The sequence below is a fragment of the Sciurus carolinensis genome, chromosome 4 (genome assembly GCF_902686445.1).
Source record: "Sciurus carolinensis chromosome 4, mSciCar1.2, whole genome shotgun sequence".
Lineage (NCBI taxonomy): Eukaryota > Metazoa > Chordata > Mammalia > Rodentia > Sciuridae > Sciurus > Sciurus carolinensis.
The window spans coordinates 111,636,333-111,662,604 of NC_062216.1; the positions used below are offsets into that span (position 1 = coordinate 111,636,333).

Sequence of the window (26,272 nt, forward strand, 5' to 3'; positions counted from 1 at the left end):
GCTGCTCCCTTCCTGCCTGGACCCCTGGGCAGCTTCATTCCTGCCCTTGGCCCACCTTTGGATCATGAGTCACTTTGGTCACAAGTCACTTTGGTCACAGATCATGTAAGCAGGATGAGGGGGGAAAGGCCATGAGAACAAAGGAACACTAAAATGTATGAAAGGGGAGGACACCCCCACTTCTTTGGATACCAGCTCTGGACCCCTTTTTCCTTCCAGGAGAAGTCTGTTTCCCTCCTTTAAATAAACTTGCTTTCTGTGCTTGCTGTGGTGTTTCTCAGGTGTTCAATCTTCCCATCTGGGGAAATGGAACTCAGCCCTGATTGATTCTCATCACAGATGGTATCATATTTGGAGGTCCCCCTGAGATCATCACCGAGGTAAACTCCTTCACATGTATCCCACATCTTTCTTTCTGGAGCACCCACCCCCTTTGCAGATCAGAGTCTAGCTGTTCAGATTCTAGAAGTGAGAGAGGGACTTGGAATGGTTCATAAGGAAGAGCCCGGTTTCCCTTTGTTCGTTGCCTTTCCAGGCCTATAGAGAGTCTCCTCATTGTTGTTCCTATATGCTTTGCTAGCTTCTTTAACTACAGAAAAGGAGTTTTATACTTACAGCCCTCTAAGGATTCTTTTGGTCCATGGTAAACTCTATCCCAGTCTTTCCCCCTAGTGTTCTGCTGCTGCCAAACATGGTCTCAGTACCAACTCTCTATCTAATAGAGAATCATGGGCATCAAAGGGAAATATAGATTTTTTTTCATTGCTGGGGTTTGAACCCAGGGCCTTGTGCTTGCGAGGCAAACACTCTACCAACTGAGCTATATCCCCAGTCTGGGAAATATAGATTTTAATATCATTCTACAGCTCACCTGTTCTGTAAAAAGGAGGGAGATAGTCCAAGGTTCCTACCTTGTTTAAAAAACCCGAATTGTGCCAAAAATGGAAATTAGATTCAGCTATGATCCCCATTCTAAGTGAGGTCAAATTTCCCCTCACAAAAGTTTATTAACTCATGGGAGGCTCAACACAGACAGAGCAAGGTTCACTTTAAAAAGGCATCCTGTGTTCTCCCAGGGAATTACAAGTCACAGGGTAAGGGTGAATAGTCCAGCGGAGGCTTGCATCTTTTATGGCTATCCATGAAAAAGCGCAGTGATCATGACCAAACTGGTAAGGCAGCAGTTAAATCCAGAAGTCACACAGGAAAGGACGGGTGGAAACTGCTGACCACTAGAGGCTCGAAGAGCTAAAGACTCCAATATCAGGGAGATGTCCCCTAGCCAAAGAGACAGTTCTCGGTGCAGGCACTTATGGAACCTATTCTCTTTCACTCGATCTTTTGTTTTCATGTGTTCAGAGCAGAGCCTCATTCTCAAAAGTAATGGGAGATGATGTCTCATAATTTTCTGCATCCAAACCTGGCCTGATTACCAACTAGGGAAATAAAAATAGTTAAAAATGCCCTTGAAACAACAGTTTCCTTTACTTAGTTGCTGCCAGATCTCTGTCTAACCAAGGTCTGCATTAAATCGTAAATTGCAGAGGCCTGTGGAGCTCATAGGCTCAGCAGGGGACCTGTCTTAGGACAGGGAGAAAAAATGCTGCTTTTAAATTCCAGTGGCTTGGGAGACATAAATGGATGGCTGCAGCACAGGGAGGAAATGGTCAAGTCTTCTTTACCTTGAGAATATTTATCCAAGGATTTCAGGGCTCTCTCTCTCCTTCTTTCAATATCTGAACTCACTCTAATCTGAGCCAAAAGTAAACTTTGATCTGATAAAAAATGTTTTGCATGCTCCTTTTCTAGAGTAATTAATGACTGTGTCATTTTTTTTCTAGAACTCTTGTTTTAAATTCTATATATTTTTTTGAGCTCATGGTTTTCTGGTGAATTCACATTTTGATTCTGCACACCTATATTAATGTTTCCCTGTTCAGTTTTTTTTTTTTTTATCATTCCTATTGGTATTCCTCTTTCCACTTGCTGAATTTCTACTTATTATTTTAAACTAATTTTAAATTTGTATCAAAGTAATAAATGTACATAGTTTAATAACTCAAATAATACTAGAAGGTATATAACAAAAATAGCAACCTTGTGTCCAAGCATCTACTCCCACCTCTGCAATTCCCACTCTCAAAGGTAAATGCTTCTCTTCCTACTATGACCTCTGATATTTACCTTTGTATTTCTTTTTTTTTTTTTTAATTGTAAACAAATGGGGTACGACTTGTTTCTTTGTTTGTGGTCAGTCTTATTTTATCTAATTATAGAGGTTTTCACACTGTTTTTGTTCAGAGGCCAAATTTTTCAAGGGCTAGCTCTCAATCTGATAGAGGCTTTAATAAATATCTGTAGCATTGTAGTGGTGATCTACCTACAAAAAGCTACAAGGTCTTTGTTTCTTATTTGTTTTGTATATGTATGCACACCTGTGTATTGTCTGTCATGTCTACATGTTCTTGTGTCCATACATCATGTACATGTTATTGAAATTGGCCTATAGATAAATGAGTACTCATAAATTAAGTTTTAAAGTAAAATGAAGTTTGATGTGTCAAAATGCATTCTACTATCATGTATAACTAATTAGAAGAACAACAACAAAAAAGTAAAATGGATCCAAATACCTTTATTTCACATGATTTAAAAAGTTCTAGTTAAATTAGATAAACAGATGAGAATAAATATATCTTTAAAATTACTAACTCACAAGTTTTTCTAGGTGATCAGACAATTAATAGAATACAAATTTCTACAAAATTTCTAGAATGTAATATCCATTGTTTCTAGGATTTTTCTTCAACAAGGAAGAGATGGTTAATGCTTCATTATACTTGTCTGAAATCTTTGTTTTTACAATTAGAAATAAGTAAATTAGATTTAACATCAATGAGATTAATCTTCATGTGTTTGTTAAGGAGACACCTGGTTAACTGACAAAATTAAAGTGCTAACTGCTCAGTATAAAATCAAGTGCTCCTGACCTCTCAAATTTCATAAGGTAATATATTTAAATATTATGTGGGTTTTCATAAAATGGGTAAATGAGAAAAGGTTTAAGATTGCCTTGTGTATGGGTCTTCACTAAAGCAAGGTTACTAGCAGTTAAAGTTCTAACAGGTGTAATTCTATATACAAAGAATCAAAAAAGTTTCAACTGTGTTTCAATTAACATGCTGTAAATAGTATAAAGTATTTTGTCTTATTAAAGTGGAATAATTTGTCTAAGTTCAAATTTCATAGGGGTTTTTCCAGAGTATGAATAAAGAAAAGGGGTCAACAGGGAGGAAAGAGATGTAAGAAGTTTCTAGGAATGGAAATGTCTTTTCACATAGAAAGTAGAGGGGAAAAAGAAATGTTTTATAAGATAAGAAAGTCTTTTGTGTGGTGAAATAAAATGTCTAAGCAAGTTGCAAAGGGTTTGTGAAGGGTAAATTTCAAAATGTTTGTGTGTAACTAAGTTGGTTTTATATATATAATTAGCATAATCAATTAAAGCTATTCAAGGGTTTTCCCTAAGATCAAATATTAATGTATTGATATAAACCAAAGTTTAATCCTCCATAGGTTGAAGTAACAAGGAGTTCTTATCAAGATAATCTCTTGTATCTGTTAAGTTTTATTCTTTAGAGAAACTAGTCTTAAAGGAATTAAAATTTGTACAACTCTGGTTAAACAACAACTGTTATTTTAGAGTATTACATTACATTACAGAGTCAAGATTTTTCTTTAACAGCTAAACTTGGTTAATATAAAAACATCAATGTAATTGTGGTGCTATTACTGGTTTCTTTGTATACTAAATGTAATCACATCTTCCAGGTACACAAGTCCTTAAAGCATGAGGTTTTAAAAGAGCATTTTTTTCAAGTTAGTGTTCTCCTAACTAAAGTTGTCTATAATGGTAATTTTAGACTTACAAAAATAGCAAATTTAATTGGGGATTTATTTATATTCTTTAATGTTCTATAACTGGACCTGTTATCAATATTTTATATATGTATATACTTAAATATATTTATATATCAATAATATATAAACATATATATAAGTAACAAAATCATATACTATATATTATATATAATAATGTATAATATTATAATATAAATTATATATTATATTATGTCATAATTGTTATGTTTAATTTTATGATATTATTATATATAATAACATTATATATAATATATATGATTTTATGTTACTTTTTACACTGAAGTAGACATGTAAATATATTTTTAAAAGATAATGAGAGCCTGATCTGTTTCAAGGTTAATATTGTGAAACATAAAAACATTTTGCCACTTTCCCACAAAAGGGGGTTAAAAGCTCTCTTAGCTTTTGTTTGATTCATGTTTCAGATGTTATATTGTGTTAGCTAACATTCATATAGACTCAGGAAACAGCATATATAAACTTGTAAACTGATATTTAAGAAAGAGGCAAAGATCATATTCATAAATAAAACACTTTACCTAAAGATTTGTCAAGACCCCCATCTCAATTGCATTAAGACTCTGTCTCTCACCTTATTCCATGTTAAGTTAATTTCAAAGTAGAATAGACTTGGGCTGGGGATATAGCTCAGTTGGTAGAGTGCTTGTCTCGCAAGCATGAGGCCCTGGGTTCAATCTCCAGCACCGCAAAAAAAAAAAGTAGAATAGACTTAAACTCATTTAAAGTTATGTTCAAAGGATAAACTTTTGCTGTAAAGATTACTGTGATCTCAAAATAAATAGGAGACATAATATATAACTAAGTAAGGTTTAAAGTAAAGGTTTAGGATTATAGAAATTATGTTTCTTGGTTCATAGCTATTATATAAACTCAATATGTTTTTATTCTTGCTAATTTCATTTTGTATTTTTCTTGTAAACCTTAACTGTTGTCCATTAGTGCCTTACAGAAGTACAACTTTCAATATAACAACCTGAGTTAATTTGAGATAGTAGGCCATCATCTATAGACAGACAGGATGTAAGGCTAACTTCCAGTATTAATACTGACCCCAATTAAATAAAAGGGGTAAATGACTGTACAGTTGTAGACATTAGAGTTAAAACCCAGTACTCTTACATTAAGACTGGTGAAACTGGTCTGCTAGATGTTTAAGACCAAAACTTGGATACTAAAGTTAAGGAAATAGGCCAAGAAAGAAAATAGCCAATATTTGTCTCTTACCCTCTGAGTCAGCATGAACCCAGGGAACAAGAGGACTTCCCTAAGGGCTTAGTGACTCTGGACCACATGACTGTCCAATTTGGGGGATCACTGAGACCCTGGAGAGCAGAAAGCTGACTAATTCACATGCTGCAGACCAGTGCACATCTGTAAAGAGGAGGCTCATTGAAGAAGGGAGACATTCCTGATGTTTCCAAGAGAAGTCACATGGTCAGTGGAACCTTGACCTATCCTGGAAGCTGACACTAAAGGAGCGAAGAGGCTGCTCACAAGTTCCCTGACAGTGACCTCCTGAGGGAATTCAGCTGACTCTTAACAACAGATAGGAACAAGATCAGTTTGACCAGTTTGATCTAAAATACGTAACAAAAACAGTTAAAACCCAAGTGCAGTCATCCCTGATCATTTAAAAGGAAAACAATGGTTACTTTAATGCAATTAAAGATGTACACTTGTGTCAGCCCCACCAAGAGTAAGTAAAATTGAAGGCTACAAAAGAGGGATTCTAGGCAAGAGTGCCTAGAATCAAAGAGTCTATCAGAGTCAGAAATTTTTTTTCAATAGTCAATTTAAGGCCTACAAATCTTGCTAACCTCCTATACAGGTAAACTTGATCAGTATTTACTGGTATGATTATTTATCCCTAAGTTACAGAAATAAAGGGATCTCTGCTAAGCACAGAGTTTATGTCAATGTTTTAAAAAAATCAGATGATATTAAGTAGCTTAACTACAACTTACAGGGCATCTGTGACATTTTAAAAACTAAGTATTGTGCTTACATTCCTGATAACCCTAGCAATGTTAAAGATTTGCATTCCCAGATAAAGGCCTTGTCCTCACTGCCTTGTTATGGGAAAAACTACTCAGCTCTTACACCTCCTGGTAAAATATTACTGGTTTCTATTGTCTTCATGATATTCACTGACATGTTCCAGATGCTGCAACATTTATTTTGTATTAATCTTATTCCAGCACTCACATCTTTTTGTTTCTTTCATAGAAACACCCACCCTCATAAAACTTTACAGCCTGTTCTTTCCAAACCAGACATTTGCCACAGATTCCTGACAGACCTGATTTCTAAAAGGGAAATCTGAACTGTTTGCCCCATGACACCCACTGTCAGCTTGAAGCAACAAGAGCAGTCATCGTCCATTTTCCTTACAGTAGTAAGACTCCCTAAAATTAGAGGGGGAATGAGGCAAGAACAAAGGTCAGGCAGTTCCTGTAGATAGATGATCAGAGCTGAGTTGGGTTGGGAAGATGGAAGCTGATTCAAAGGGAGTGGAATGTTAATATCTTCAGGACACATCCCCTGTTCGTGGCCACGGTCACCTGCCTCTGGGGTATTGAAATGCTGATACCTCCAGAGCCCTTCCCCTTACTGCAACCTGTTGTCAAGGTGACCTGCTTCCCGGGAATTGTTCCTCCCAACAAGGGCTGTTAATGAATGCCTCCTGGGCTGCTCCCTTCCTGCCTGGACCCCTGGGCAGCTTCATTCCTGCCCTTGGCCCACCTTTGGATCATGAGTCACTTTGGTCACAAGTCACTTTGGTCACAGATCATGTAAGCAGGATGAGGGGGGAAAGGCCATGAGAACAAAGGAACACTAAAATGTATGAAAGGGGAGGACACCCCTACTTCTTTGGATACCAGCTCTGGACCCCTTTTTCCTTCCAGGAGAAGTCTGTTTCCCTCCTTTAAATAAACTTGCTTTCTGTGCTTGCTGTGGTGTTTCTCAGGTGTTCAATCTTCCCATCTTGGGAAATGGAATCTGTCCCTGATTGATTTTCACTGGCGGTATCAGCAGGAGGATTGAAGTTCAAGCCCAGCTTGGGCAACTTAGTGAGATCCTATCTCAAAATAAAATTATAAGGATTGGAGGTGTAGCTCAGTGGAAGAGCACTTGCCTAGCATATGAGAGGCCCTGGGTTCCCTCCGGTACTGGGGGAGTTGGGGTGGGAGGAAGGGGGACTAACAGCCAAGCAGGTGCTGTGGAGAGATCTCTGGTAGAGGGAGATACTGAGAAACAGTTCTGTAGAGATGCTCAAGTGGAAAGCCAAAAAAGGGGCTCTTGGAGTAGGAGAACATGGGGAAGGAGAGAGAAGGTAAACCTCAGTGATAGGGAAACAGTTTGAGGGCCATGGGGGTAGAGGGCCCTCAGGAGGGAGTGAGTGGGCCCTGCAGGAAATGAAAGAATCTGCCACTCAAGGCCAATAGTGGAGAGAGGAGGGAGGTGCAGGGAGGCAGAAAGCAGGAAAATCACCTGGGGTTTTTATTACCTGCACTCTCCCACTCCAGGCTTTAGGCCTGCAAGGGTGGGAGAGGTCTGGAAAAGGTCTCAAGTAGTCTGCAGACTACTTTTAAGGGTCCTTGAGCTATTCAGGGGAGTTACACTTCGAGTCTCAGGTCACCTGGAGGACTCCTTCCCCAGTCCAACCTTCAGCATTCAGACACAGAGTGGACCTCAGGGAAGAGCTAGCACTGAGATAGGGGCCTCACCTCCTGGTCTCTCTGGAGAGTAAGGAGAGTGTCAGTCCAGGACCAGGAGTCCATGAGGAGGGGCAAGGGCCTCTTGGAGGTTATGCTTTGACATCACCTGCTCTAAAGTGGCGAAACTTTAAGGGCAGGGCCAATTTCTCAAATGTCTCTGTACCCTTGGCCTGACCCAGAGAAACCCAATCCATAATTGTTTAAAACCCAAACACTAACTGGGCATGATAATACATGCCTGTAATCCCAGTGACTTGGGAGGTTGACGCAGGAGGATCGCAAGTTCAAAGCCAGCCTCAGTAGTTTAGCAAGGACCTGTTTCAAAATAAAAAGGGCTTGGAATGTGGCTCAGTGGTAGAGTGACCTTGGGTTCAATTCCCAGTACTACAAATAAAACAAACAAACAAACAAAAAAAGACAGCAAAAACCCCCCAAAGTCTAGGACTGGAGCCCCTCACAACTGATAATCTTTGATGCAGTCAGACTGTTTTATTCTCACTCTTAGTGTTAGGCATACAGTGGCCTTGGCCTATATTTTAAGGCTCTGCAATTCTAAGCAATTCCAATGCTAGGAATGCATTCTTTTGAAATAAACACAGGCATAAAAATAAATGTATGAGACTGTGGGTTATAGTATTGTTTGTCAACGTACTTTGTAGTATGGTTTGTCACAATGTTTGTCACAAAAGTGGGAAACCCTAAGTATCAACAGGGAATGGTTGAATAAATTGGATTTAACCCCACTAAGAAGCACTATGTGTCTTTTAAAAAGAATGAGCTAAACTTAAATGAACCAACATGAAAAGATGTCCTTAGTATACAAAGTGAAGAAAGCAAGTTGCAAAATATCTGGTACCATGTATGTATATATTTGTACTTTCATAGAAAAAGGTATGGAGTAGAGAAGAGGAAGATGACTGGGTCAGGGGAAGGGAGGAGGGAAATAATGGGGAATGATATTTGCCAAATTATATTGTCGTATTGTGTGCATGTATGAATACGTGACAGCAAATTCTATCATTATGTACAATTATAATGCACCAATAAAAAATACGAAAAAATGAAAATGCCATGGAAATTAAGCTATAAAAAGTTATTAGTTCTTGAGAATAAATCAGTAGGTCTGGAACAACATTAGGATGAATTTCACATTTTTCTATCTATTCGACTTTTCTCCATTATATTACTTTTGCAATTAACACTAAGAATAAATTTGCCAGGTGTGGGGCACATGCTTATAATTCCAGTGACTTAGGAGGCTGAAGCAGGAGGATCACAAATTTGAGGTCACTCAGCAATTCAGCAAGACCCTGTCTCAAAGTTAAAAAATAAATAGGGCTGGACATGTAACTTAATGGTAAAGCATGCCTGGGTTCAATTCCCAGTACCAAAATAACTAAGTAATTACAAAATAAATGAATTCTGGGATATTTAGCTATTTTGGCAATGGTCTAATACTCTTCAGGTCGGGGATAGATCCCCAGAGGCTTCAATGATCTGGTGTTAGGAAATAGTTGCACACTGTGGTTGGCAGCAGTTTTTTTTTTTTTTTTTTTTTTTTTTTTTAATATTTTTAGTTATCAATGGATCTTTTATTTTATTTATTTATTTATATGTGGTGCTGAAGATCGAATCCAGGGCCACACACATGCCAGGCAAGCACTCTACCACTGAGCCACAGCTCCAGCCCTGGAAGCAGGTTTTAAGAGGGAGAGGCTTTTGGTTAACTCTGAGGATGGTCAGGGCATGGGTTTTAAGGAAAAGTGCAGGTGTTGAGTTAGCGCAAGGCCAGCCATGGCTAAGGGGAAGGCAAGAAACTAGTTTCTTAGTATTCTTGCAATTCTCTTTCCTCTTCTTGACCATCTCTCCTCCCTGTCCTCCCCTTGCCAATTTGGCATGTGTATTAGGGTTCTCTAGAGGAACAGAATCAACAAGAGAAATATTTATTAGGATTTATTAGGATAAATTTATAGATTTATTAGGTTGGATCATACAACCAGAAGCTGGATAGTCCAGAATGGCTGTTTGCAGGCTGCAGAGTGGGAGGAAGCAGCAGCTGTGCAGTTCAAGATGCTGAAGACTCAGAACAGAGGGATCAACCCCAGTCTGGGACCAAAGACTTCTGGAAACTTCCTGGAGATTTGCTTTGGAAGAGTGAAGGTGCTGGAGTCTGATGTCCTCAGATAATCACAGCAGCAATCAAGAACTTGTTGAAGAAGAATGGAGTTCGCAACTGCTGCTGCTTCCTTGTTCTTCCAACTTTCATTCCATCCATGCCCTCATCCTATTGGATGGTGCTGCCCACACTTAGGGAGGATCTCCACTTTAGTTTGCTATCCCACATGCCAATCATTCCTAGATACACCCTCATTGACACACCCGGACACCTCTTAATTTTAGGCATATTTTAATCCAATCGAGCTGACAATTCAGATTAACCATTAGAGCATGTGGTCCTTTCTCCCTCCTGCTGTATCTCTCACTCCCTGTGAGTTACTCTTAGCTCACTCTTCCTGAGTGATGCTATGCTGTTTTTTTGGTAGTCATGAGGAAGCTTCTTGGCCCAACGGGGCACCTTGATTGGACATGATATGATTTGACTGGGGAGCTACAGGGTGATGTTATAGAAGCTGTGTGGTGTACTCGAATAAGTGGCAAACCCCTCCATGTCTCATAAATGTTGGGATGTTTAATGCAACCAAGTGTAGGGTCAAGATTAGGGGTTATGAGTCTATGGCTAAATTGACTTATTACAGCACTCAAAGCTGTTCTCAATTGGGTCCTGATCCATTCTTCTATAGAGCAGATTTACCCAGTAGTCACAGTGCCTAAGGCCCACAATACTTCTAGGGGCTCACAAAAATGCTTTAGTCTAAGATTAGAAGACGTAACTAGAATCTAGATTACATTCACTCTTATACCAATGTAAATATACTTTTAATTTTTTATGGAGCAGGGATCCTATTTAGTGCTGAGGGTCCATCAAAGTTAAAACATGACCCGTGGGGCTGAGGTTGTGGCTCAGAGGTAGAGCAGTTGCCTAGCATGTGTGAGGCACTGGGTTTGATTTTTAGCACCACATATAAACAAATGAATAAAATACAAAGGTCTATCAACATCTAAAAAGATATTAAAGAAAAAACAAGACCCTTATCTTCTACCTTCTATAGCCATTGTTCCCTTTCCCTGATGTCCTCTTGGTTTCCCAGAACCTTTTGTATCTTTGTCCCTCTGTGTCTTTGCTTATGCTGTCTGTGTAACATCTCTGCTTATCAAGTCCTTCCCACCTGAGGACTCACCCGTCCATGAGGTCAAATGTCATTGTCTTTGTAAGGCTTTTCCCGATCCCTCTAAGTGGAAGGGACTGTTCCTTCTAACACATATGGCACTTTTTTTTTTTTTTTGACATCTTAAAGCTTCTCATGCCTTATTTACATTTAGAATGGAAGTTCCATGGGGCATAACCTCCTCTTAATTTCCTCCTGCCTACGTATACTTGTCATCCAATACACAGATGCTTGGGGATAACAGCCAGTGGCTCTAACACAGTTTTTTCAAATGTATGTGGTTCTTCCCAGCCTAAATCAACAGATATAGCTAAGGGACAGAGCAGGAAAAGAACCCAACGCACACTTCCTCTACCAATGCCCTAAAATCTTTATTTCCACTGGGATTCCACGGCCAATTCTCTTGTTTCTGAGAAAGAACTTCTCCTTTTCCCAACTCCAGGTCACATCCTGGCCACTTCTTCCTTTCTCCTTGGCTGGGTCACCCTAGAATGTCTTCTCTATGGTGGGCTCCCAAAGGGTACCAGGGAAACAGGAGTCCTCCTGCAGGGTTTAATTGCATGGGAACAGGAGGCAGCCGTGGTCCCATGGCACCCTCATGTGGTGATAGCTTGCTATTGACATCAGAAGAAGCCTTCCTGGACAGAATTTTGGTTTGTTTTCAGCTAGGCAGTGGCGGCGGGCGGGGAAGTGGGGGGTTCTTTCCTTCTTTTTTTTTTTTTTTTTAGGTACCAGGCCAGGGATTGAACCCCAGGGCACTTAACCACTGAGCCATATCTCCAGTCCTTTTTAATATTTTATTTGGAGACAGGATCTCACTAAATTGCTTTAGGGCCTTACTAAGTTGCTGGGGCTGACTTTGAATTTGAAATCATCCTGCCTCAGCCTCCTGAGCTGCTGGGATTTCAGGCATGTGCCAACAGGCCTGGCAGCAGGGGGGGCTTTCTACCTCAGGCAAAGAAGACATGTGTGGTGAATCCAACTTGCTCGGAGAAGGGTTGGTAGCACATCAAGTCCGCTCCATTCAGGACCTATGCCAGTACAGTGGATGGGATCAGTCTTTTAGTCTTGCTTGACTCTGCACACTGTCCCTGCTTGGGTTCTAATCTCAGGGTGGCCAATACCTTGCTGGTGACCTTGGACAAATTCTTCTGGCCTCAGTTTCATAATATGAAATTACAGAATTGGATTAAAATACCAGTTTTCAAATTAGGCTCACAGACCTCTACAAGTTCATGGGTTGGAGGGCACTGCCCTTCCCTCCCTCAATTTCACCATGCTACTTTATAATATATATGGGGCTTAATCTTGAGAATCACTGCTTCCATGAACTTTCTTTCATCATTAACATCCCAGGATTCCCAAATGTGATCTCCTTCCACATGGCTACCCAGCTCCATCATTCAAGGCTTTATGGAAGCCAGCCAGCTGAAAATGACCAGAATGGGGTAAAGAGGGCATAGTAAAGCTAGTGGCTTGTCTAGTGTTCTTGTGTGGTGGAAGGAGCTTTGGTTTAGCAGTGAAGAGTCTCAGTCTTAGCTACAGCTATCCACTAGCTGTGTGACTACAGACAAGCTTATTTACCTGTCTCTGCCTTAGTTTCTTATCAGGAAAATGAGCACAGTTGTTCCTGTCCTGTCTTTCTCACAGGATTATTGGGCAAAAGAAATAAAAGATACTCAATGGGATGCTTCCTATAAATCATGATCAATTCTACACACCTTGGGCAATATTAGCAAGGGAGGCTCTCTTTGACCTCTAATCCCTCTGTTAGAGCACCCTGTTTCACTAGATTCTGCAGATTCTCTGGGTGATCAGGGTTTCAGGATGTAGCTGCAGAGGTATTCTTCTTGTGTTCAGCATTGCTGCCCTGGGCCCTCCCCTAGCTGCCTTCTCTGTGTTGGTGGCCTCTGTTTCTAGGACAGAAGGAAAGTCCTAGACCAAATGTCATGTGTCCTCATGGTCTCTTCCATCAGTATGGAGGAAAGAAAATGGGCCCAATGTTGCAAGGAGCAAGATCGTCCTTTGACATCCATTGGGTTTAGAAATCCATTTTTAAGGCCTATTGAGGAGCTAGTGGTCAAGTTTCCAGACATCAGCAATCCTGTTTCCTGAGAAGATTGAGAGGCTCTCTGGGGTGATCCAGGGCCTAGACAAAGAGCCAGAGCTGGTGGGTGTCCCTGGGATTGCAGGGGGCCATGGCTGGTTTTTTGTCCTGGGTTGTCAGGCAAGTACCAGATCCTGAGTTCCTGATGAGGTGATCCTAAAAGACAACACAGCAAAGGGTCAACCTGGGGGCAGACTCTAACTGTGCTACTGGGGGGCAATGAGGTAGGGGGCAATTGAAAAAAGGCAAAGGAACCCAACAAGGCACAAAGAGGACATTTGCAATTTCTCTCCCAGGAAGGAGGTGCTCTGATGAGCTGCATTAGTGAGTCCCTGCCCCTGTGACTGATGCCAGTTCCCCAGCTCCAGCTTTAGCTTGAGTGGCTATAACAGAGGAAAACAGGACCAGGGGCTAATAGGAAAATGCTTTCAGAGGGTAGCCTGGGTTCTTGAAGCCTGGTCCTTTAGGCCACAACCTCAAGCAGTGGGTCCTATTGGTGCCTATTGGTCATGTTGTCTGCAGTGACCACTGCACATCTACTCCATGGCAGCTCTGCTACAGCAGAGAGAGAACAACCTCTATTCAGATCATGAGCTTCATGCTTTAGATGAAGCCTAGCAACTAGCAAAGAAGAAAGCTGACCTTTGATGAAGAACAGGATGAACAGGATATATTGCTTGTACAAAATTTGGAAGATATGTAGGAGCAAAAATTCCTACAGTGCAAACCTGGAACTTGTATAACAGAAGCTGATTAAAGAAAAAAAAAAAAAAAAAAAAGACCAAATCTCATTGCACTAGAAGCTAGACTGAAAACTTATCCTTTTAGTTAGAGAGTTAGAGAGAAGCTTGGAGATGAGGATGTTTAGATGCTGCCCTCTCAGACAAAGTGGCAGCCTGGGGAGACTCTCCAAGGGACAGCTGAACCCTGGCCACTCTCTCAGAAACAACAGGGAAGCCAAGTTCTTAGGAAATGCACCTTACAGCCACTACAACTTCAAGTTCCCCCAGGCAATGCAGACAGAGAGTAACCTTGGGGCCAAAGTATTCTTCTTCAAAGAACTACTACTAAGCAGAGACTTTACCCAGGCCAGGAAAAAGGACCACCATGTGTGGATCAATAAGAAGGAGCTGGGCAACTCTTTGAAACCAAAATACTTGACCCAGGTTGGAGATTTCTTTTGGATCTCTGGTAGAGGGAGCTGCCTGTGGACAATGCTCAGACAAGTCAGGGGTTAGTGCTTCAAGGACATTTGTGTGGTTGCTCCAATATGCAGGGAATATCAAGCAGCAAACTAAAGTCTGAGGATTAAATGAAAGAAAGAAAGAAAGAAAGAAAGAAAGAAAGAAAGAAAGAAAGAAAGAAAGAAAGAAAGAAAGAAAGAAAAGGAGGAAGGAGAACAGAAGAGGAAAGAAAAGAAAAGTAAAAAGAAGAAAGAAAAGTGCTCTAAGGGCCTCCTGCCAACCTAGATGGCTCAAAGAACTGGGGCCTCTGCTGCCTGCACCGCATTTCCTGTCTTTGATTTTATTTTGACTCCTCTCTTCCCTGCAGCCTCAAGGTTAGGTTCCTCTTTCCCTGAGCTAAGGATGGGCTCATATATCCTGAAGTAGTGTGGCACAATGGAAAGAGCCTGTGCTTTCAAGCCAGACTTATCTAGGTCTGAATCCCAGCCTGCCAATTCCTAGTAATGAGTCTTGAATCAGTTACAAACTTGTTGAGCTTCATCTGGCTCATCTTCAGACACAGGGCCACGGCCTACTAGTAAAGAGCCTCTGAAAGATGAACTAAGCCAATGCATGTGAGTGGTCTCACTTTGGGCCAAGCACACAGAGGCAGGCAGGAGCCATGAATGACTCTTCATTTGCACCTACTTGGGTTCAGTCTAAAGATGTTCATGCCATGGCAGAACTGGCCATGGACCATAATCACCAACCCTATCTTTATTTCAGCTGGAATGGGTCATCACCCAACACTGATCAAGTCCTGAGAACCCTGCCTGTCATCAAACCCACACTCACTAGGCCACCTCATAGTATCTCGGGCAGAGGATTCAGAAAATGGGCAGTGTGCAGATGTGGCCTCGGGTTCTTGATTCCAAGGTTTCTGGGCAACTGACTCACCTGGGTCAACTCCCATTCCTCGTCCTTGGGCACTTGGCTATTTTTGCCAATAAACTGACACCTCCGAAGGCCCAGTGTGCTAGCACTGGCATGTAGACATAGCTGCTTTGCGATGTTGTGGCGAAGGTCCCTCTGGGTTGTGTACTCAAAGTACTGGAAGTCAAGAGAAGAGGAAGTTTTGAGGGCTGGGACTAGGGCTTAGTGGCAAAGTGCTTGCCTAGCATGTGTGAGGCACTGGGTTCTATCCTTAGCACCATGTAAGAATAAACAAATAAAATAAAGGCATTTTGTCCATCCACAACTACAAAAAAAATTTTTTTTTTTAAAGGGGAAATTTTGAGGAGCAGGAGGGGAGTTTGCATACTGCCTTCCAAAGCTACATGCCCTAAGATATCAACCACAGATAGATTCCTGGGAAGGAAAGTAAGTGGACCAGTTCATGCCAAGACTCTTAGTAATTTTTGTTGCCTTCATGATTTTTATAATATATAGGTTATACTAGAATAACAGTCACTATATATTTTATTTAGTTAAAATTTAAATTTGCTGTGCATGGTGGCACAAGCTTGCAATCCCAGAAACTCAGAAGGCTAAGGCAGGAGGATCATGGGTTTGAGACCAGTCTCATCAACTTAGTGGGGCCCTAAGCAACTCAGTGAGACCCTGTCTTAAATGAAAAATAAAAAGGACTAGCTGGGTACAGTGGTACATGCCTGTAATCCCAGCGACTTGGGAGGCTGAGGTAGGAGGATCAGGAGTTCAAAGCCAGTCTCAGTAATTTAGCAAGGCACTAAGCAACTCAGTGAGACCCTGTCTCTCATAAAATACAAAAAAAAAAAAAAAACGGGCCGGGGATGTGGCTCAGTTGTTAAGTGCCCTCTGAGTTCAATCCCTGGTACCAAAAAATAAAATAAATAAAATAAAAAATAAAAAGGACTGAGGATATAACTCAGTGGTAAAGTGCTTCTGGGTTCAATCCCCAGTACCAAAGTAAATAAATGAATAAAGTAAAAATTTAACTTAGCTTCATTTAAGCAATATCTCTGTGTAAAATCATATATTAGATATTCTTGTTCTATCTCTGCTAGTAAATTACTATTAAAATTAAAAATGTTCATCAGTGTATCACCTAAAATCATTTTATAGACCAGTAGTTTAAGAAATTGCTTTTGAATGGCTTTGTCTTCATTTGCACATGCTGGCTCCCTGTTCAGGGTCCTAAGCCACTTTTCTCCTTGCTTCAGCTCTGTGTTAAGTACCTCTTATTTACCAGCGACTGTACATTTGTGGTAGTGGAGGGACAATGAATGGGGATGTTACTTGTTACTGCTCAGGTAAGTGCTGGAGCCTCTTGGGGCATGGGGTAAATTTCCCAGGATGCCTGGTAATTGTGAGATGTCAGTAGGTGGTTGGGGATCACTGCTGGGTGGTAGGATTAGAGTGGCAGTTTCTGGGCAGGGGAGGCACTGAAGATAAAAATTGAGTGTAGGTGAAGGGAAATACTCAAAAATTTTCACACTTTCCCACAAATATCAGCCGGCCTCCTTCCAGCAAGCCTTCTCTCCCTCTCTTCCTTCTCTAGCACATAGCACTGCTGCCGGTGCACCCTCTGTCCCCAGTTCAGAATTCAGACCTTACTGGCCTGTCACGTATTACTCCTCAGACTAAGCTCCCTGAGACAGGGATGATATCTCCTCTGCCTTTCAGATCGCCTTCACCCCAGGCCTTGGGAAAAGACTATTTATGGTAGAGGGAAGGGAACTGTGAGGAGAGGAGGTGCCCCAGAGACTGGCTTCTCTTGGGCCTACCTGGTATGGGTGGGCTGTTTACCTGATTGCCACCGAGGCCATGGCAGGTATACATGATGAGGGGCTTCCCTCCATGGTTGTTCTCACCCACATCCAGGCATTGATCAATGCCAAGGTTCTTGATCTGCAAGATAGTAAACAGAGAGGGCCCAGGGTAGCATAACTGAGAGCTTCCTATTTTGTGCTGCGGGGCCCAATTGGAAAAAAAATCCCTTCTCTTCTGTTCATCAACCCAGATGACAGGGATTATAGCAAAGTGAGGGAGAGGCAGGACTGGACACCCACCGTGGGACAGGATGTCTAAACTCTTAGGACATCAGGTTCCTTGGAAGACTTTTTCCTTAGAAGAAACTTCCTTGGAAGAAGTTTCCTTATGAGTAGGGGTTCTCAAAGTGTGTGATGCCCCGACCATCAGCATCTGATTTGCAAATCCCGCCCCAGTCCTTGAGAATCAGAAACTCTGGGTTTGGGGCCCAGCAATCTGTTTTAACACAACTCCCTGGTGCATCTAATGTGCATTGACATTTGCAAACCACTGCTTATGGGTTGTTTCCCCCAACCAGGTTTTTTTCTATACCTAGAAGCCCCAAAGTGGCCCCTCTCTCCTCCTCCTAGATAAAGGAGGGTGGTAGGTAAAGGTCAATTCTTGTTTGCCATCCATCAGTGGGGGTAGGTGGTCTTGAACTTCTCAGGGAGTAGCTGTGATGATGGTAAGGCAGGTTGGTTCTCAAACTTACAGCTCCATAGAAGGTGGGATTCAGGTCAGGTACAAACATCTCTGGGTAGATGTTGTGAAGGAACCAGGAAAAGTTGTGACAGTGTAGTTGTTCCCGCAGCTGCAGTCGTTCCGAAATGTCACCGAAAGATTTCTGCCAACCAAGTCAGTCCCCTAAGGGTCAGTCCCACAGTCTTGACCTTCCCGTTTGGGTTGAAACAGCCCAGCCAGCATGTTGCTCCCAAGGCCACTTTCTCTCCTGTGCATTCCCATTCAGGATCTGCTGGGGTTAAGTTGCTCAGCCTCATACCCAATCTCAGACCCCCGACCTTGGTTGGGGATCGCCCCCTCTATCAAAATACCCACCACTTCCTCATTTCCTGTGACTGCCCAGTAAGTCCTCCTGGTTCCCAGTCCAAGCTTCTCAGAGTCATTCCTCTTGTAAGAGGTTCTTTCCCTCAAATTTCTTCTCTCACTCCTCCCCTCCTAAGTAATGCTGTGATTCTCTAGGTAGGGACAACAAAGGCTCCTCTCCCTTCTCTAGCCTTTAAGATCTGTGGCCTCCCTTGGGCTCTATCTCACAAGGCTCTTAGGGCTGAAGGGAGGCACAGAATGGTAAAGATGGGGGTCCCTGCCATTAAGTCCCTGACCAGAGTCTGGGATTCTATTCTTTTCTTCGTCCTATCACCTCCAGGCACCACTTCCTCTCACCTCTTGGGCTATCTTCGCTGCTTGCAGATTTCTCCTGTAGAAAAGCTTCTTGTAGTTATCCAACCAGACCTCAGCCAGGCGCACTTGGTTTCGAGCAATGACACTGGTGCCCTTGGGGAAGGTGTGGGGACTCTTGGTACGGAACACATGGCCTACCACAGAGCAGGGGATGATCTCCAGCTGACCCCCACACTGCCACACCTGGCACAAGAGGAGATAGGATGGTGTCTTAGGAGGTCCGAGTGGGGGGGCAATCTCCCCTCAGGCAGCTATGTTCAGTTCCCAGGGCACTAGATTCCAGGTCCAAAGACTCAGGTAAGTGCTTCCCTCTCTTCCTGGAAATAGGGACATTGACCAAGTTTCTTCTTAGGCTGTGACTACACAATTCTAGGCTCTGTGATGTTGGTTCATTCTGGTTTAAGCAAATGGAGATTTGCAGAATCCTGAGTTTACCACTTCCCACTTTGGAGAAGGGACAGTTGGTTCACTTTGTACTGCCCACCTACTCTGAGCTCTGATCACTTTACCTTTTGACCTGAAGATGTGATTTTATCAGCTCACCTAGGTATTACTGGAAACTAAAGATCCCCCAAGTCATAGAATTAGTGCATTAGTTAACGGCAAGGACTGTCAACTGCAGGTGACCTGGGATAGTCACCTCGTTCCTTAGCACATGGTTTCTCAGGAAAGAGACTGGACAGGGGTCAGAGGCTCACTGAGTAGCCTAGAATCAGAATGCTGAGAGTTATGGTAACTGGCAAGTGACCTTTCTCTATGCTAGTGGGCTGGCTGAAAACATCCCTTCCACTGGCCTCTTCTTTTGGTTTCCATATGTGGAGGTATGTTGTTGTTCTCTTTAGTATGGCCGCTACAGAAAGAAGTACACAATTATAGTAATATTATAGTAGCTATCAATCATGTGTTGACTATGTGACACTGTGAGAAAAGACTTCATAAATGAGCCCATCTGAGAGGGGTTGGGGCAATAGAGTCTCAGGGACCATGGGCTACTCTGTCTAAGAACAAGGAAGGGGAGGGACAGAGCCAAGTTCATAGAACATGACTGTCTGAGGCAGTGTCTCCTGGTGTCAGGAGGGAAAGATGCCTGGGGGAGGGGTGATTATAAATATCTCAGTTCCACGTTATTTATAGAAAATGTACAGCTGAGTGAATGTGAAATAAATGTTTTTAACGCAAAAAAAAAAAAAAAAAAGAAAGAAAAAATGAGCTCATCTACTTATTACTTTTTACTGGCATGGGAATTTGCATAAGTTTCATGAAGAGGAAATCCTTTCTTCCTAATCCAATCTTGATTTGCCTAATTCTTTAAATCCCTCGAAGTTCTGGCATCTATCAGAGTTGGGGTTTCTGTCTTCTCCTACAGTTATGAAGAGTTTGATGAACATAGATAGGGAAACCCTAAGGGGATGTGTCCTTTGACCTGGAAAGGAGAGCCTGATTTTTCTAAAACAACAACAACAAAACCAGGATGGTGATTGGTAATGACCTGTTTCTACCTTTGTGCTCAACATTTTTTCCCACAGACTTTGCCAGAAAATCCCCAGTCCCCACATGTCCAGTCCTTATTGCCCCTGTTATCCCTTCCCTCTAAGAAACTCTACCTAGTAATTTGTTTCAAGTAGCCCCACTGATTGCCAGAGCCCTACTGCCATGGACAGGGAGGCGGACAGAGAAGGGGCAGGCCATAACAGAAAATAGCCACCCTTTCAAGTTCGGTTCCAGATGTGACATCCCTGCCTCGGGGACAGCTCCTGTCCCCTGGGATGTTGAGGTTCCCCCCGAAGCCCTCTTCACTCTCACCCGGATGGACATTTCCACGTTCTCCCCTCCCCAGATCTCCATCTGATTATCATAGGTACCGATGTGCTCAAAGTAGGACTTGGAGATGGAGAAGAGGCCACCAGCAAACGTCGGGGACCTGAAGAGACAGAGGGGGAAGCATATGCATCTTCTGCAGGGGGAGGAGCAGGGGCCTGTCGCGGAAGGCTGTTTGTGGGCTTGCTCCCTAGGCCTCCTAGGCTACCTCCCCCTTCCTTTCCTTTTTCCCGGGACATGCAGCCCCTCTTCTGCTGAGTCACCTGCCCCTGAACTTTTACTTTGTCCTTCTCCCATTCCAATCCTGGGTCAAGGACAGATGTAATTATCATTACCCTCCTCAGAAAGGTACTTATTCATTCATTCAACCAAGGATGTCTGAGATACTGGCCTCCAGTGTGGGTGCTGTGCACAGTGAGCATCCAGAGCTGACAAAGACAATCCCATCCTCTGGGGACACAGTATAGTAGCAGAGCAGGAAGCTTCATCGCTCATTTGTTTGACAGCAATGTGATTAGAATGGAGTACATACTCAATTTTCTGAAAGTTTATGAAATTGTTTTTGAAAATAGGCAGGAGTCAAACTGTGAATGAATGAGCACATATTATCAGCGGGGCTGACCCTATTGTGTGTTGGGTTCCTTGGCTCTTCATGGACTATAAAGCCACAGTATTAGCAGGTGTCTGAACCTGGTGTTCTAAGTTGCCTGAGAAACTCAAGTTGGGGAAAAGATGCCAGTTGCTTTGAATGAGAGAAACTGATAAGAGGTACCCCTGGAAATAGGGTGGGAAGAGTGTGAGATTAAGCACCAGGTTTGGACTATAAGGAACAACTAGGAGGCCATAAAAAGATTATGGCTTCCAAACAAAGGCAAGGAGGAACAGACTCAAGTTAAGGTAAAATGACAAAAACATCTCATTCCTAGAATTAAATACCAGTTTGCTCCTCAAAGGTACTAGGCTAAGGGTAGGGCACCCAAGGGGACAAAGGGAAGTAGAAGCAAAATGGAAGGCAGGAGCACTTAGTCCTTGACTGTTGGTTTCTGCGCCTGGGCCAGGCTGGCGTGAATAGCTTTTTGCTGCCCTTAGTGGGTAGCTTCATATGGTATGACCAAGCAGAAAGAAGGTTTCCCAGAGGAAACCTTCTGTGTAACCCCAGAACCTATTAAGGGGCCTTAATCACACTGGGGTCTGATCAAGGTTCAATGGACTGATCCACCAAGGTGACTTCACAGGAGCCTGACGTTGGTGTTACTCTGTAGCTGCTCTTGTCTTCCTGAAGTTGGCTCTTGCAGCCACTTTCTGGGAGGAATTTCAGTTGGGAAACCTTTATGCTCAGCTTGGCTTCCTGTCACTGGTTCTGTCTTCTCCAAGGGGTCCTAAGCTCACACAAGAAGCATCCAGAGAGGTTGAGAGATGGTTTTGAAGCTAAATTGCTCTTAAGAATTCCCCTTACTTGGGCCTGTCTAATCTCCAAAAGGTCTCCTAGACTAAGTCACTGACAAATCAGCTGTAAGGAGAAATGCTACACAGGGACTATCACTATAGATCCACAACCTACAAGCAATCTCTAGTACATACCCTCTAATTCCTAGCCCTGGGATTCTCTTGGGTCATCTGCCTCTCCTCTTGGTTTCCCACTGGCTTTGAGAGGGAGGCTAGGGGGTACTGCCAGGTCCTGCTGGTGGGCCACTCTGTGAAGTGCTTTGGGCATGCCGTGACTACTACCAGGGCATTTGAACCAAGGAGCAAATTCATTCCTCAAACACTGGAGCTTTGTTCTCCAGCTGTATGTCCTTGAACGCTGGCTGGAACTCGGCATGTCAGTGATGAGTGGCAGCCAGGCGCCTTGTCCCTGACTGTGTTGCTGTGTGCCTGGTCCCAGTCTGGGGGTGGGATTTGTTGCTGTACATGCCAAACAAAAGACATCTATGAAAAAAGTGGAGGGTCACTAGGGAATGCCAATTCTTTTTCTCTCTTGCCTTCTCTTTTCCCTCTCTGTTTCTAATGCAGACAGAAGAATAGCTGGCAATTTGGGATCCTTGAGCACCTGAGCTCTCTCAACTGAGACTCTGGTCAGCATTTCTCAGGATTCTGGGCATGTGCAATGGGAGGAATCCTAAGCCTCTCCTCCTTTCAAACCTTCTTTCTGAGTCAGGCACAGTGGCGCATGCCTGTAATCCCAGAGACTCAGGAGGCTGAGGCAGGAGGATCATGAGCTCAAAGTCAGCCTCAGCAACTTAGCAAGGCCCTAAGCAACTCAGCTGTCTCTAAATAAAATATAAAAATGGGCTGGGGATGTGGCTTAGTGGTAAAGCATCCTTGGGTTCAATCCCTAGTACAAAACAAACAAACAAACAAACAAAAACTTCTCTCTCATCTCTGGTTGAGATGAGATGAGCAGTATCCTCTGCTTCCTTCCAACCCTGACATATATTCAGGGCCAATATTCTGGCCAGTACAGGAAAACAGTGACATAAATAATCTAAAACCACAGTATACTCTAAACCTCATTCCCCAACACAGTTTGTCTGAGACCGTGGTTAAAATAGACTTGTGGTCTCTAACAACATCAACAGGCAATCTGCAGAGGGCAGAGAAGGCTGTAAGGATAGGTAAGCCCTGTTGGGCTTCAAAGAATAAGCAACAGTAATTCCAGCAGCTTGGCAGGCTGAGGCAGGAGGATCACAAATTCAAAGCCAGCCTCAGCAACTTAGGGAGACCCTAAGCAACTCAGCAAGTCCTGTCTCTAAATAAATATATAAAAGGGGGTGGGGATATGGCTCAGAAGTTGAGTGACCCTCAATAAAACAAACAAACAAACAAAAAGCAATCAAGACTGCTTGTGATTGGTAAATCCTGTGATCTTTACTATCTGGCCCTTTAGAAAAAGTTCAGGGCAGCTGGGTACAATAGCTCATGCCTGCAATCCTGCAACTTGGGAGGCCCAGGTGGGAAGGTGGCAAGTTCGAGACCAACCTCAGCCACTTAGTGAGACCCTGTTCCGAAATTAAAAAAAAAAAAAAAAAATCTAAAGGGATGTAGCTCAGTTTTAGAGCACACCTGGGTTCAATTCCCAGTACTGGGGAAAAAAATTCAGGGCAACTTTAAACTGCAGAAAGCTTATTTTCTTTAAATACGTTCTTAAACCATGACCTAGGTGTGCATACCACCCTTACTTATTACAATGGCTAATCAACTCTGACCTCCACCCACTTCTCTCACCTGTTCTTCCAGCGCCATTTATGACCTAAGTGGGGAAAGGAATCAGTGAGATGAAGTATGTGAAGCCCTTAGTCCAGTGCCGGCTGCATCAGTGTGCACAGGAGCAAGCTGTTATGGTGAGGAGCAGTGCAGTGCCATGGTTAAGGCTGTGGGGTGGACAGGATGGAGTATCTTCGCTACCATTTGCTAGCTGCCTCATCTACAGTGAAATGTTTATCACTGGGCGCCTCAGTATAAAGTAGGCTATCATAGTACCTACCTCACAGAGAGTGAGGATTAAATAAAATGTCAAGTACTTGATAAGAGCACCTAATAAATGCTGACATGGAGTAGCACAGGTCCCTGGAGCTGGGTGGGATTGGGGTCACAGAAGTCAGGTTGGGGGCTTCTTAGGCCGTGATCCTTACTTGATGGGGTAGGTCTCATCCTTGCGCCTCTGCTTCTCATGGTCGGGCAGAGTCTCCCAGCCAAAGGTCAGGCTCCAGTCAAAGTTGCCACGGCTGTGGACTCTGCCCCTCTGGACAGGTTTGAAGAATGCGAAAGTATTGAGATCGATGGTAACAATGTCTGGACTCACCACTGCTGTCTTGTCCTCAGCAATTCGAGCCAATAGGGGCTCCAGCCAGCCATGGAAGCACTCACCTGCAGACCCAGACAAGCGTTCAAGGTCCTCCCCACGGTTAACCCAAGCCCCACCCAAGGCTTGCATCACTGTGATCGGCCCGCCTGATGTTGTCAATGAACTTCTGCATATACTACTGCATGTATTACTTCCCTGGGTCCTCAGAGTAATGATTTTGTTAGGTGAATAAGGTTGGTATCCTCATTCCCATTTTACAAATGAAGAAACCAAGGCTGTTAATGGCACAGTCAGAATGGGAACCAGGGTTTCTGACTCCAAGTCTAGAGCTTTCCTCAATACATATCACAGTTCATCAGAATAGTTTTTTTCCCCCTGACAAGGACTGGAAGGGGTTTTGATTTTGGTCAAGAAGGAAGCCTTTCTGGCTCCACATGGCTCCATAGGAAAGCCCCATACAAATCCGTTCCCAGTTCGAGGTCTCTTTGAGGTGCGGAGTTCAGAACAAAGAATGGGTAGGGGAAAGAGAAAAGGAAGAGCAACAAGGGCTCCAGAGCATACTCCTAGAAATTTTGGAGTCATCAATTTTTTTAGGGTCTCCTGGGTGCCAGGCAGGCATCTTCTACTCACAGTGGGCATCCAGGAACGTGAGCACCTCTGCCTGTGCCACGCTGGCTCCCAGCAGCCGGGCAGTGATCAGTCCCTTCCGCTCTTCCTGCCGCACCACCCTCACGATCTGCAGCTGCTGCACATACTGCTCCAGCTTCTCCTTTAAGTACTCTGGAAGGGACAAGGCCACTGTTGCCAGTTCTTTGCTTTGTTGCAAACTTAATCCCCTGTGAGCACCAAACCTGGGTGCTCTGAGGTTGCCAGCACACTGAGCCACTCCACAGAAGCTGAAGGTGAGGAAGGGGGAGAAGGGAGAATAATGGAAGACAGGAGGAAGTCCCATCTCTGGCCAAGTCTTCTTGGGGTTTTTTGGTGCCTGTTTACTGAGGCCCCTCTCCATCATCCATGACAGCACTTCAGAGTTGTGTTTTTTGGTCCCATATTGAGTACAAACTGACAAAGGCTCTCAGGTGCCTCTCACAGTTTCTCAACTGTCCCTGCCACTTCCTCCAGAGCTGTGATTCAGATTCCTTCCCTCTCACACCTGGTGGGTGCTCCCTCATTTCTTAGTGTCTATGATTCCCCATCTCCCAGGATCTTTGGAATAAGTTTCACTGGGACAGCAAACACGGATCAACTGCTGGATCAACAGCAAGAAGTCTTATTTTTTTTTCTCTCTTCTTTTTTTGGTGCTGAGGATCAAACCCAGTTCCTCACTCATGCTGGATAAGCACTCTACTACTAAGCTACATCTTTAGTCCTTATTTCTGAGACAAGGTCTTGCTAATTGCCCAGGCTGACCTGGAACTTGTGATCTTCCTGCCTCAGCCTCCTAAGTATCTGGGATTATAGGTATGTGACACCATGCCTGGCTCACATATGGAATTCTTTAAGAAAATTAATCAAACCAAGGAGCTTTTAAATTATACTTAAAAACAGGTTAAGAGTATGGCCCAGTAGAAGGGTGTTTGTCTAGCATGTTCAGGGACCTGGGTTTGATCCACAGTACTGCTCTTATCTCTCTGTCTTTCTTCTATCTATCTATTCATCCATACACACATACATTTTTAAAAACAACTATACACCAAGTACCTGTCATGGGCCAGTCACAGTGTTAGGACTAGTGTACAGCGATCACAGCTGCATGATATTTGACCTAAAGAACACACTGCCCCATGATCTGTCAGTGATCTGCCACAGTTAGTGCAGGCTGGGTCATTCTCCCAAGAGGACCAAACATTTGAATTGGAGGGCAGCAAGGAAAGCTTTCTGAGAGGAGGGGCATCTTTGCTGAGAGTTCCTGCTCCTTTTCAGGGGGAGTATTCTGCTTCCTTCCTGCCCACATCCTTTCAACCACACTGGCTTTCTTTCCACCCTGTATACACACCAAGCCTCAGGGCCTTTATACTGACTTGTTCTCCTTGTGGGGAGCATTCTGAGTGACCTTTCCTGGCTACTCTAAGAGTTCCCTAATGATCCTAGTATTCCACCTGAAACCCTCAGCACATTAAAAAATAGCTTTGTTCTGAAGGAATCCATCTTGAAACATATTTCAAATCCTACTTATATTTCATTAACTGCTATTTTGGTTTATC

General features: G+C 43.2%; 1 protein-coding gene and 1 pseudogene across 3 annotated transcripts in view; one reads left to right on the forward strand and one right to left on the reverse strand.

Annotated features, from left to right (window-relative positions):
- Positions 1–11,037: 11,037 nt before the first annotated feature.
- Positions 11,038–26,272, reverse strand: part of Galnt6 (polypeptide N-acetylgalactosaminyltransferase 6) — a 35,121-nt gene continuing 19,886 nt past the window's right edge. For all 3 annotated transcript variants that reach the window (XM_047551658.1, XM_047551657.1, XM_047551659.1), the window contains 8 exons: positions 24,699–24,848; positions 23,896–24,130; positions 20,249–20,366; positions 18,428–18,628; positions 17,739–17,870; positions 17,024–17,125; positions 15,194–15,346; positions 11,038–13,229 (listed from right to left, as the gene is read on the reverse strand). In XM_047551658.1, the coding sequence (XP_047407614.1) occupies positions 13,116–13,229; positions 15,194–15,346; positions 17,024–17,125; positions 17,739–17,870; positions 18,428–18,628; positions 20,249–20,366; positions 23,896–24,130; positions 24,699–24,848 (1,205 nt within the window). In that variant the 3' untranslated portion in view covers positions 11,038–13,115. The remainder of the gene's footprint in view (positions 13,230–15,193; positions 15,347–17,023; positions 17,126–17,738; positions 17,871–18,427; positions 18,629–20,248; positions 20,367–23,895; positions 24,131–24,698; positions 24,849–26,272) is intronic.
- On the forward strand, positions 13,617–14,311 carry LOC124982184 (39S ribosomal protein L46, mitochondrial-like; annotated as a pseudogene).